Source organism: Erinaceus europaeus, chromosome 2, assembly GCF_950295315.1.
Source record: "Erinaceus europaeus chromosome 2, mEriEur2.1, whole genome shotgun sequence".
Lineage (NCBI taxonomy): Eukaryota > Metazoa > Chordata > Mammalia > Eulipotyphla > Erinaceidae > Erinaceus > Erinaceus europaeus.
Genome location: NC_080163.1, coordinates 15,317,613 through 15,330,872, shown reverse-complemented (window position 1 = coordinate 15,330,872; position 13,260 = coordinate 15,317,613). Strand labels below are relative to the sequence as shown.

The following is a 13,260-nucleotide window of genomic DNA, read 5'->3' as shown; positions in this document are numbered from 1 at the left end:
TACCAGAACTATAAATTCACTGATCCTGGCAGCTAGTTTTTATTTTATTTTCCTTCATTGAATAAGACAGAGAGAAATTGAGAGAGGAGGGGGAGATGGAGAGGGAGAGAGAAGGATAGACACCTACAGACCTGCTTCACTGCTTCTAAAGCATCCTCCCTACAGGTGGGGAGCCGGGGCTCAAACCCAGATCCTTGCACATGGTGATATGTGTGCTACACTGGGTGCTCCACCACCTGTCCCCCTGCTCTGGCTTCTTTTTTTTTTTTTTTTTTGACTTTTAAAATAATTTTTTATTAGTGATTTAATAATGATTGACAAGATTGTGCTATAAGAGGGGTACAGTTTCAGACAATTCCCACCATCAGAGTTCCATATCACATCTCCTCCACTGGAAGTTTCCCCATTTTTTTATCCCTCTGGGAATATAGACCAAAGATCTTTATGGGGTGCAGAAGGTGGAAGGTATGGCTTCTGGAATTGTTTCTCTACTGAACATGGACGTTGACAGGTCAATCCATATTCCCAGTCTGTTTCTTTTTTCTTTGTCACTTTCTTTTTTAAAATTTATTTTTTTATTTAAGAAAGGATAAATTAACAAAACCTAGGGTAGGAGGGGTACAACTCCACACAATTCCCACCACCCAATCTCCATATCCAATCCCCTCCCCTGATAGCTTTCCCATTCTCTATCCCTCTGGGAGCATGGACCCAGGGTCATTGAGGGTTGCAGAAGGTGGAAGGTCTGGCTTCTGTAATTGCTTCCCTGCTGGACATGGACGTTGACTTGTTGGTCCATACTCCCAGTCTGTCTCTCTCTTTCCCTAGTAGGGTGGGTCTCTGGGGAAGCAGAGCTCCAGGACACATTGGTGGGGTCTTCAGTCCAGGGAAGCCTGGCCAGTATCCTGATGGCATCTGGAACCTGGTGGCTGAAAAGAGAGTTAACATACAAAGCCAAACAAATTGTTGAGCAGTCATGGACCCAAAGGTTGAATAGTGGAGAGGAAGTTTGGGGGGGGGGTACTCACTGCAAGCTCTAGTGTACTTCTGCTTTCAGGTATATATTTTGCACTTGTTTATGGATACGTGTGAACATATGCTCTCTCTCACAGAACCTGGTGTATATCTAGGTTTTGAGACTTTGTTAGAAAGTGATCCACCTGGGATGGAATTAGAGAATGCTATGAAAGGAAAGGTCTGACCCTAGTAATGAAGCTGAAGGGATGTCATTCCACACCTGAAGTCTCTGGACACAGTCTGAGCTGAAGCATGTTGAGGTGGCAATCGTTGCGTTGATTAGGCTGCTGCAATATTATTTGATATGGATTGGGAGAGGCATGCGGCAAAGTGGGCCCTATCCTAATGTTCCAGGACTGGGGGAAATATAGGCTTTATAGTGGAGATGTGAGGTTCCTGCTGTCTTAGGGTTCAAAAAGACAATGGATAGTTAATGTTATCATCACATTATTTGGTAATTGGGTTAACTTTGAAAAGTCCTTTTGTTAGGATTTGCTGTATAGTACCCAGTATCTTGTAAATAGCTGTGCCACTGGTTGCTTCTTATCTACTTGGTCTAGGCTTTTGAGAGAGTCCGGATATCAAATACACAGCCTATATATTAAAAAGACTCAGTCTGTGTTTTAAAAACTTCGAGACATACAATTAATTTTCCCCCTCTCATATTAATTAACTAGTGATTTATATGACTACACTTTACTAGGAGTGTACATAAACACCATTCCCACCACCAAAAGACTGTGTCCCATCCCACCCCCCCACCCCCACCCCCCACCGGCCCAGGAAGCTGCATGTCCACCCTCCCCCTCACCACAGGGTTTTTACTTTGGTGCCCTACTGGTCTGGCCTCTTAAGGGAGTGAAGGTACTCTTCTCCACTGGTATTCACTACTCTGTCTATGGATTGAAATGGTAATCTCCTGTGGAGACAGCAGTACAAACAGGCAGAAGCACTGTTTCAGCAGCTCTCTGGACATCCTTAGCCAAGTCAAGTGGAACATAAAATTAACTATTACAGTTGGAATCTCTAGTTCTGTGTCCTGTGGAAGCCTTAGGCCTCCCCTTGATTTCCTCTCAGATTTACTGCATCAGAGGATTCAGAGTGTCAGACTCACTCAGTCACTTCCTCCCAAGTAAACTGGATTGCACAACTCAGGTTCTGCCCCATTCTCCACAGGGCCATCACTGATGTTGAGCTGTGATTTCCAGGAGAAAATGGAGGAGGCTTAGGGAAGGGCCACAGTGCTGCCCAGGTGGCCTGCAGCTGCCCTTCTCTGTCCCCTCCCTATTTAACCTTTTCTCCCAAGAAACAAATCTTACCATCACTCCCCTTGCAGGACTCACTTTCTCCTTCAAGTACTTGTCCAGGTACTTCTTGACAGAAATAGACACTCTCACATGTGACTTTGCGGTAACTGAAATGGTATCCCAAAGGAGTTCTAGAAAAGAAGTAACATGCACAACTTTTCATTTGGGTAAATCCACTAATTTCATTGTACCTCAGGGAACACAGTTTGGGAACCACCGTATCTGTTTTGGTTTAGTGTCAGTGGGCATTATCTTTAAAAAAAGCACTCCTCTGTGGGAAAGCAAAGCAAAACAAACGGAAGGCCTATGAATTCACCTGTCCTGGCAGATGAGAAATTGTATCCATGTGTCAACAACTGCCCTGTAAACCATTAACCTCACAGTAAAAATTAAAAAAAAAAAAAAAGGAATTCTGTAATTTAGCAGGTTTATTTACGTCATTTCCTTTTTTAAAATTTTCTTAAATCTTTATTTATTTCCTTTTGCTGCCCTTGTTGTTTTATTGTAGTTATTTTTTATTTTTATTTTTTTTTAATATTTATTTTATTTATTCCCTTTTGTTGCCCTTGTTGTTTTATTGTTGTAGTTATTATTGTTGTTGTCGTTGTTGGATAGGACAGAGAGAAATGGAGAGAGGAGGGGATGACAGAGAGGAGGAGAGAAAGACACCTGCAGACCTGCTTCACCGCCTGTGAAGCGACTCCCCTGCAGGTGGGGAGCCGGGGTTCGAACCGGGATCCTTATGCTGGTCCTTCTGCTTTGCGCCACCTGTGCTTAACCCGCTGCGCTACAGCCCGACTCCCCAATTGTTGTAGTTATTGTTGTTGTTGGATAGGACAGAGAGAAATGGAGAAAGGAGGGGAAGACAGAGAGGGGGAGAGAAAGACAGACACCGGCAGACTTGCTTCACCTCTTGTGAAGCGAGTCTCCTGCAGGTGGGGAGCCGGGGTCTCGAACCGGGATCTTTCTGCCTGTCCTTGCGCAATTTTCTTAATTTTTACACAATTTCAAAATTACTGAAGAGTTGCAAGACCAGTAGAAGAAACGTCACACACCCTCTCTCTGACATTTGTATTTTGTCACATTTGCTTAGTCATTCTCATTCTCTCTCCCTCTCCCTCTCTGTCTCTCACTCTCGCTCTTTCGGCTCCAGAGTTATTACTGGTGCAGGGTGCTGATACTGGCGGCTACCTTTTTCCATTGTTGTTGTTGTTGTTGTTGTTGGATAGGACAGAGAGATATCGAGGAGAGAAAGACACCTGCAGACCTGCTTCACCACCTGTGAAGCGACCCTCCTGCAGGTGGGGAGCTGGGGGCTCAAACTTGGATTCTTGCACCGGTCCTTGAGCTTCGTACTATGTTCACTTAACCCCGTGCACTACTGTCCGACCCCTCATTTCTGTTTTATCTATATGTAATGCATGCAAGTGATATATGCATATTCTTTTTCTGAAGTGCTTAGTATCCTGAAGACCTTTTTGTCACTGTATTTTTTTCAGAGACTAGAAAGCTCACTGAGTGAGGCAAGCATCTTGCCACCAAAGTTGACAAGGAGACCTTGTTTGGTTGCACAAATCCATGTCAAGTTTAAGTCATGGCACCGCAAGGGAGTGCCACACAGCACCGGGAGTATCTCTGGTGTTGAGGCGTTGATTCCCTCTCTCTACCCCCCGCCTCTGTATCTGAATGAAAATATTGGGCTGGGAGTGGAGTGGTGAAATGGTGTATTTGCAAGGGTTCACAAAACAAAGTTGTCATATTTCCTAAGTATTTTATTGGATGATTAAACGAGTAATTAAATTATAATCTTAAATCATTTTATAAAATGTTTTCTAACAAGAATAGTCTCTTAAGCAAATTGGAAACATTTTATCAAAGCCAGGAAGTATTATTATAATACTTCTGTTGAGCAGTCCATAGTCAGATTTGGCTGTTTGTCACAGTAGTAGTCTTTTAAAATCTTATTTATTGTTTGTTTGTTTGTTTTCCCCAAGGTTATTGCTGGGACTCAGTGCCTGCATGATGAAGCCACTGCTCCTGGTGGCCGTTTTTCCTTAATTTTTTATTTTTATTTGATAGGACAGAGCAAAATTGAAAGAGGAGGGAGAGGTAGAGCGGGGGAGAGAAACCTGAAGACCTGCTTCATTGCTCATGAAGCTTCCTTCTGCAGGTGGGGGCGGGCAGGTCCTTGCACAAGGTAAAATGTGTACTTAACCAGGTGCACCACCGATCAACAACTATTTTATTTTACTAGCCATCTTTCCTGAATAGATTCAGGCCTGTCCCTTTGGGAAGGGCTACCACAGATGTTGACATGAAACCTTGCTTGGCTGCCCAGATCCGCTTCAACAACTACCCAGAGTTGGTTCAGATCCCCCTCCACAGCTAAGGCGTCATTCCCACCAGACTGCCTACTCGCTTCAGATGCTACCCACAAACTGGGCCCCCAGCTTACCTGTACTTAAATTCACCTGACTACCAATTTAGGAGTTTCCCTTTCAAGCCCAGTTTTCAGTTGCTAGGACAACTCACACAGTTCAGGAAAATAAGGAAGGAGGCAATTCAAAATAATATCTCAGCACCTAGATCATCTTTTTTTTTTTTTTTTGTGCCAAAAGGGGGGGGGGCAGGAAATGGCCTCCAGGAGCAGTGGATTCATGGTACAGGCACTGAGCCCCAGCAATAACCCTGGAGGCAAAAAAAAAAAAAAAAAGGAATATACCTAAAATAGACCTATGAGCTTTTCCCAAAACAAAAACCTCAAATCTTCATCTGCAATATTCCAACCTTTGAGTTCATGATTAGTCAACAATTTGTTCTGCATTATATCTTAAGTCTTTTTAAGTCACCAGGTTCCAGATGATACCATGATGCCAACCAGACTTCCCTGGGCAGAGAATCCCACCAACGTGTCTTGGAGCTCCACCTCCCCACTCCCTCTGGGAGTATGGAGCAACCTGTCAATGCCCATGTTCAGTGGAGAAGCAATTACAGAAGCCAGACCTTCCACCTTCTGCATCCCATAAGGATCCTGGGTCCATACTCCCAGAGGAATAAACAACAGGGAAGCTATCAAGGGAGGGGATTTGACATGGAGCTCTGGGGGTGGGAATTATGTGGAAATGTACCCCCCTCTTACCCTATAGTCTTGTCAATACTTCCATTTTATAAATAACTTTTAAAAAAATCTAAAAAAAAAAAGTTCTCATTGAGAAAGGCAACTGAGAAACTTCTAATCTCTGTAGATGCAGGAAATACCAAGGGGAAATACACACACACACACACACACACACATACACACACAAAATGAGCATTACTATTACTATGATTATTCCTTTCGCTGTCTAGGAGAACAGGACATAATAAAAGAAAACAAGCCTCAGACATCAGTTTCCTATAGTACACCAACTGGTCCCAGACTTGTTCTCCTACTGAAAACAGTGTATAAAACTAAGCCTTCTGCTAAACCAGTCAGTGCAAGGAGAAACACACTGCCACATGGTATATTGATGGCTCTCTTCCTCAGGCGTTTTTCTGTGGGGGGGCACCCGGATGGAGCAATAATCCCAAATAGAACTGCAAGGAGGGCAAAGCTTCTGAAGTTGCCTGAATTCTGTAAAAGTCCCGGAAAGCAGAGGCGTGCACTGGAGGAGGGGGCGCAGGAGGCACATCAGAAAGTAGGTCAGCGGGAGTTGCGCGGTAGTGCAGCGGGTTAAGCACAGGTGGTACAAAGCGCAAGGACCGGTGTGAGGATCCCGGTTCGAGACCCCGGCTCCCCACCTGCAGGGGAGTCGCTTCACAGGTGGTGAAGCAGGTCTGCAGGTGTCTGTCTTTCTCTCCCCCTCTCAGTCTTCCCCCTCCTCTCTCCCTTTCTCTCTGTCCTAGCCAACAATGACGACAACAATAATAATAACTACAACAATAAAACAACAAGGCCAACAAAACGGAATAAATAAAATTTTTAAAAAAAGAAGGTAGGTCAGCTAAGGGAGTGGTTGTGAAGGAGTTAGAAAGCCAGTGAACAGGGCTTTGCCATGTGTGTAACCTGGCCCGCACCTCACTCGGGGACACTTCAGTGCTGGTGTCTCTTCCCACTGCGCCTAAAGCCCTTGGTGTTTCCCAAGTGAGAGGAAAGTCTTCAGTTTTCCCAACAAGCCCCTTTCAGTTACACTTGAGTTCATGCCACCAGGGTGACTCGTGGGCAGAGGGGACAGAGAAAAAAGGGGACCAACCAAGAGATTGGAGGACTAGGGTTTTCAGACCCTCAGTGGAGAGGGGAGAGGGAATTGGAGATTGAGTTTACTTACCAGTGGCCAAGACTTAGTCAAGCATGTCTATAAAAAGGAGACTTTGGTAAGAGACTCTGAGCACTGGGGGGGTTGCAAGAGTTGACTGGGTCAGAAGGGTGACCTAGGGGGCCAGGTGGTAGTGCAGTGGGTTAAGTGCACATGGTGAGAAGCTCAAGGACCTGTGCAAGGATCCTGGTTCGAGCCCCCCGGCTCCCCACCTGCAGGGAGGTCGCTTCACAAGTGGTGAAACAGGTCTTCAGGTATCTATCTTTCCTCCTCTGTCTTCCACTCCTCTCTCCATTTCTCTCTGTCCTATCCAGCGACAACAACAGCAAGGACAACAAAATAGGAAAAAAAAAATGGCCTCCAGAAGCAGTGAATTTGTAGTGCAGCCTGAGCCTGAGCCCCTTGTTGTTATAGCCTTGTGGTTATTGTTGTTGATGTCGTTCATTATTGGATAGGACAGAGAGAAATGGAGAGAGGAGGGGAAGACAGAGAGGGAGAGAGAAAGATAGACACCTGCAGACCCACTTCACCGCCTGTGAAGCGACTCTCCTGCAGGTGGGGAGCCGGAGACTCGAACCGGGGTCCTCACACCGGTCCTTGGGCTTTGCGCCACGTGCCCTTAACCCGCTGCGCTACCACCCGACCCCCTATTTTAGATATATTCCAAGGGGCCCATAACATTACTAGTTTTTGCCTTTGCCTGCCATCTAAAATGCAGGTGGGCCCAGGTTATTTTCTGGGGAGATGGTTGTCCTAGTTGGAAAAAAGGACTAGAAAACTGGATCAGGGAAGAGAGTAGCTCCTAAATATGAGGAAAGGGTATAAATATTGTTGACTGTAAACCCCAGAGAAGCCAAACTGTAAAGTGCATTATTTTGGCCCTTCCTTCAATGAAGCATGAAATCCAGGACTGCTGTCTGTTTTATTCCGTTGTTGCTAAGACTGCAGCAGGTAGCGTCTTCAGACAGATGGAGACACAGAGGCATCTGCAGCACCGATTCGCTGCTGTGAATCTCGCCACTCCCCCCACACCCCCACTCCTGCACATGGGGACTGTGAGTGGGCTTGGGTCCTGGTCCTTGTCCATTGTAACATCTGCCCTCAACTGGGTGCACCACTGCCCAGCCCCAAGGTTTATAATTCACTTCTTTCATCATTATTAAGATTATCTGTTTTCTTTAGATATTTTGAAAAATAGTATTGTGATATGAGTTATAAGTAATAATGTGTTGGTCACTCGGAAGTTGCAAAGTATATTTTTTGTCCTTATTAGGTTCTTATTTACAAGTGCTTGGCTCACAGCTCCTCAAAGGCTTGAAATTTCCTTAGTCACAGGAATCAAGAGTCTTTCTTTCCTCCTCTCCCTTTCTTTTTTTCTAGTATTTATTTACTGCATAGAGACAGAGAAAAATCGAGAGGAGAGAGAGAGACAGTTACATGCAGCATTGCTATAACGCTCATGAAGCTTCCCCCTGCAGGTGGGAACCAGAGGCCTGAACTTGGGTCCAAGTCCTTGCAACCAGGTGCAAACCTCTTCGCCCCACCACCTCTCAAGGTCTTTACTTTTCTTTTAATTTTTATTTATAAAAAGGAAACACTGACAAAAACCATAGGATAAGAGGGGTGGCAGCTCCACACAATTCCCACCACCAGAACTCCATATCCCATCCCCTCCCCTGATAGCTTTCCTATTCTTTATCCCTCTGAGAGTATGGACCCAGGGTCATTGTGGGATACAGAAGGTGGAAGGTCTGGCTTCTGTAATTGCTTCCCCGCTGAACATGGGCGTTGACAGGTCGACCCATACTCCCATCCTGTCTCTCTCCCTAGTGGGGCAGGGCTCTGGGGAAGTGGGGCTCCAGGACACATCAGTGGGGTCGTCTGCCCAGAAAAGTTTGGTTGGCATCACAGTAGCATCTGGAACCTAGTGGCTGAAAAAAGAGTTAACATATAAAGCCAAGCAAGTCGTTGACTAATCATTAACCTAAAGGCTGGAATAGTGCAGATGAAGATTTTGGGGGGCAGGTCTCCATTTTGTAGATAGTTAGTAGGCCTATTTTAGTTATATTCCAAAGGGCCCATGACTATACTACTGTTTTGTTTTTTTTTTTCTTTGAGCCTGACATCTGATATGCAGGTGGACCCATTAAAGAAGCACCTGAGGATGAGGCTGCTGGCTTAGTCTGCCAGTCTTAAGATTTCACTCCCACTCTGAAATGGAAAAACTTTGGAGAACTTCCAGGGTGGTGAAAAAGTGGAGACTGAGGAAAGAAAGGTGTCGCATAGCAAAGGCTTGGAAACCCTGCACCTATGTCCCATACCTGCCCTATGCATCACTGTCACCTTGTACTAATAGCCTCTGTAAGCCATTGGCGATGTAGCAACTGCTGGGGTCGGGTCTGCTGTGGGTGCGGGGAGGCCTACTCACATCTTTGCTGGAAATTGGTATCGGGGACCCCTTGACTAAGTTAGAGCTTAGAAACATCTAGCCAATGTTTTCTGTCCCCATAACTTTGTACATGTTTGCAGCAAAAACAAAAACAAGCAAAAAAAAAAAAATATATGCAGTAGTGTGTATTTATAGTCAATGATAATCATGATTTTTTTTTTTTTTTTTACAATTTCATGACTTTTCTTTTGAAATTATCTGTAATGCCAAGTTTGACCCTCTCGGCAGGGAGAAAACTGACCTGAGTTCTTACCCTTACCCCAGTCGATGGAAGTGAGTGTCCTTTTTTTTTTTTTTTTTTTACTTCAATCACAGCTTCAGCTTTGCTTGACATTAAACTAATTAAAAAGAGAGGGAGGGGGGAGGGGGACGATGACCTTCAAAGATGAGGATTTTCCAGTGTGGCTTTTCCATATTCTCTGAAGGGAATTATAGAAGCAGAGATTTTTTTGAGCAGTGATGCTATTATTAGACTGAACATCTAACTTCCCAAGACTATATTGCTTTGAAGGGAGTAGCATTTTATTGAGATATTTCTGTTCTGGTATGTTTGTTTCCATTCTAATCTCGATGCACAGAAGGCTATCTTTTGATACCCCTGCTATTTTTTTCTCCGGTGCCTGTGAGATCTGCTCTAACACCCTGCTATGCTAGAAAATGACTGTATCTGATCACTCCGATCCCTTTTGTTAGTGGATTTCTTCCTTTAATTTACAAATGGTTTTTAATTTTCTGTGTTGACAGATACTGGGAATAAGGGAGGTTCTTGTATATATACAACAAAGACTTAAATTTTAGAAACATTTGAGATCTGAGTGTGAAATACTGAACACATACAAACAGCCTTCTAAGGGAAGTAAAATCGGTCTGGGAAAGGTTGCGTTGGTGGTATGGTAGGTGTAATGGGTGTGGGGGGGTGCGTTTCAGGGTGAAGATGCCTTTCTGTTTGACGGCACGGAAGAAGCAGATCCTGAGAGAGAAACAGGTGAATTGTAATACTGTGGCAGAGAGAGATAATACTCCGTCCTCCACCCTCAATTTCTGAGGCTGTCTAAATTGATTAATATTTTTGACTTTCCTTTTTTGAGGCTGTAGTCATTTTTTCTTACAGACATTAGCTACAATGACACTTAAGCTTTGTCTTTGTCAAGATAATACGTACTGACAAGATCTGGCGCCTTTTCAAAGGAGGAAATTGTTGTTCAGAGTAACAAGGGGAGTCGAAGGTTAGGTTTCTCTAATCTTGTAAATCGAAAGAATCCAATCAATCTTTGAGCAGGTCAGTCGTTAAATTGAATTTCTTTTTTCCTTACTAGGATCCTCGGTTCAATGCAGAAGTGGACCAAATTACAGGCTACAGGACACAAAGTATCCTTTGTATGCCTATTAAGAACCATCGGGAAGAGGTAAGCCCATTTCCTCCATTTTAGGAAAGGTCATTTGGAAATATTGTTCTTCTTTGGGGGAAAAAAAAAAGTATGGTACTTAACACACAGGACTATACTATAGTGAAAAGAGGCCTAACTGCTTTTTTTGGCCTGATGATTTAATATATAGACTTTAGTTATATGGTTTTGAATCCTAATACTTGACTTCAGCTGAGAAATAAATTTGAGAAAAGCCATTGACTTCCTGCTGCTTTCAAGGACTTTATTTATACCGATTTATGGCTGTAATCTCTTTATTTTGTAAATAACTGACTAATAATTCATTTCCTAAATGGTAATCCAGTTACACTGGTCAGCAGCTGATTTTTTAATTTTTCTGGATTAAAAAAAAAAATGAAGTGGGCCCAGATGGTGGCTCACCTGGTTGAGTGCACATGTCACAATGCATAAGGACCTGGGTTCAAGCCCCTGGTCTCCACTTTCATGAGTGTAGGCGTCTCTCTGTCTTTCTCCCTCTCTATTTTTTAATTATCCTTATTTATTTATTGTTAAAGATAGCCATAAATCAAGAGGGAAGGGGGGTGATAGAAAGGGAAAGAGAAAGACACTTACAGACAGCTTCACCACTCACAAAGCTTTACCCCTGCAGGTGGGGACTGGGGACTCAAACCCAGGACCTTGTGCATTGTGACATGTGCACTCGACCAGGTGTTCCGCTACCTGACCTGGCACCTGGCACCTGGCCCCTGTCTCTCTCTCTCTCTCTCTCCCCCTTCTTCTGGCTTGTCTCTACTAAATAAATAAAGATAATAAAAACATTTTTTTAAATTTTTTATTGGGGAATTAATGCCTTACATTTGACAGTAAATACAATAGTTTGTACATGCATAACATTTCTCAGTTTTCCATATAACAATACAACCCCCACTAGATCCTCTGTCATCCTTCTTGGATCTGTATTCTCACCACCCACCCACCCACCCACATCAGAGTCTTTTACTTTGGTGCAATACGCCAATTCCAGTTCAGGTTCTACTTATGTTTGCTCTTTTGATCTTGTTAATAAAAACATTTTCAATGAGGTTTTGAAAAACACAAAGTGTAGCTAGTTAAGGTAAATGTCATTGTGAAATTATAATTTACAAATAAATGAAAATTATGTTATTTTATGTTTCATTTCTACTCAATGGAAAAATTAGATTCTGTTGGCACTGGATTTTTTTTTTCTCCATTCTACACCCATCTGCCAAAAAAAAAATTAGTAATAATAAATAATAATAAATGATCAGTTAAGATAAAGATTTCAGTCGAGTGTTCTCCAAGCTGATTGTTCATTGCAATTGATTTAGACATTGTAATGCCCCAGGATTTACCACAAGTGGACATTCTGGGTTTAGAACCCAGGCCCCAGTGGTTTTTACAGGCCCCAGGTGATGAGGATGTGATGTTCTAATGATAACAGCTGCCATAGTTACTAGACATGTAAGAGGGCCTCTTCCATGGTATGTATTCAGGCTACTCAGACATCTTTCCCTCCTTCATCAGGCTCATTATCTAACCCCATGGATTTTTCTTGTTGTGAGAATATTTATTTCATTTCTATGCCTGCATCATACTTCCGGATTTTAAAAAACTAACCTCGAGTGGGAGTTCTCAATGTAGTCAGTTCCATTCCGTTTTGAATTCTATTTATCCTGTAGGTTCCCTGGGATTAATTAGTTCCATAAATCAGTGCTTCTAAAGCCTTTATCTTGCTTATCACAGGGGGGACCTTGTTCAAGTACAGATACTGAATCCAGTGGTTCTAGGGTGGGACCAGACGTACTTAAGAAAACTATCTTAGGCTGGAGTGATAGTGTAATGGTTATGTAAAAAGATAAATAACTGAGGCACCAGAGTCCCAGACTCAGTCCCTTACACTACCATCGGCCAGAGCTCAGCAGTGTAAGAAGGAGATAAAAATATGTTGTTTATTTTTAGTTTATTGGGTAGAGAGAAAATCAAGAGGGGAAGGCGAGGTAAAGAGGCAGAGAGAATGAGAGAGAGATACCTGCAGCACAGTATCACCACTCATGAAGCTTCCTCCCTGTAGTCGGGTACGAAGAGCATGAACCCAGGTCCTTCTTGCCCATGGTACTGTGTGTGCATAGTCGGGTGCACCACCAGCCGGTCCCCTCAGAAATAGGTCTTCCTATCAACACAGGCACCAAATTGATGTTGATTCTCTAGGTCTGCAGAGCACCGTTAGAATTATAGGATCTTAAACCAGTCACTTCTTGGTAGGTTAGAATAAGTTGAGTTTTCAGTGTCTTTGAGTTGCCACAGGATTTCTTATGTGGGTGTTTATGTCCACGGTTACTAAAAATGGTCACAGCCAAACATGAATTTGAGACTAGCTCGATCATTAATTTTTGTGAGTGACTAAAATTGAAAAGACCATTCACAGACTAATGTTGCTCATGTTATTCCTTAAGATTGCCTTAAGACACAGCAAATAAAAAAGCATGTCCAATGCAATATTGGGATGCACTTAATACTAAAAAAGGTCTGCACCCCATAGTGACCCTAGGTCCATACTCCCAGAGGGTTAAAGAACAGGAAATCTATCGGGGGAGGGGAGGGGATACGGAGTTCTGGTGGTGGGAATTGTGTGGAGTTGGACCCCTCTTTTCCTATGGTTTTGTCAGTTTCCTTTTTATAAGGGGCTCAAACCGGGATCCTTACAATGCCAGTTTCCTTTTTATAAATAAAATTTTAAACAAAAGTTACTTGCTGTTCACTGAAATCAGATTTGACTGCATCTC

At 43.3% G+C, this 13,260-nt stretch overlaps 1 protein-coding gene across 3 annotated transcripts in view; it reads left to right on the top strand.

The window, feature by feature from the left end:
• The window catches only part of PDE5A (phosphodiesterase 5A), a 177,736-nt gene that overhangs the window by 37,995 nt on the left and 126,481 nt on the right, over positions 1-13,260 (top strand). For all 3 annotated transcript variants that reach the window (XM_007521960.3, XM_060177152.1, XM_016187617.2), the window contains exon 3: positions 10,385-10,474. In XM_007521960.3, the coding sequence (XP_007522022.2) occupies positions 10,385-10,474 (90 nt within the window). The remainder of the gene's footprint in view (positions 1-10,384; positions 10,475-13,260) is intronic.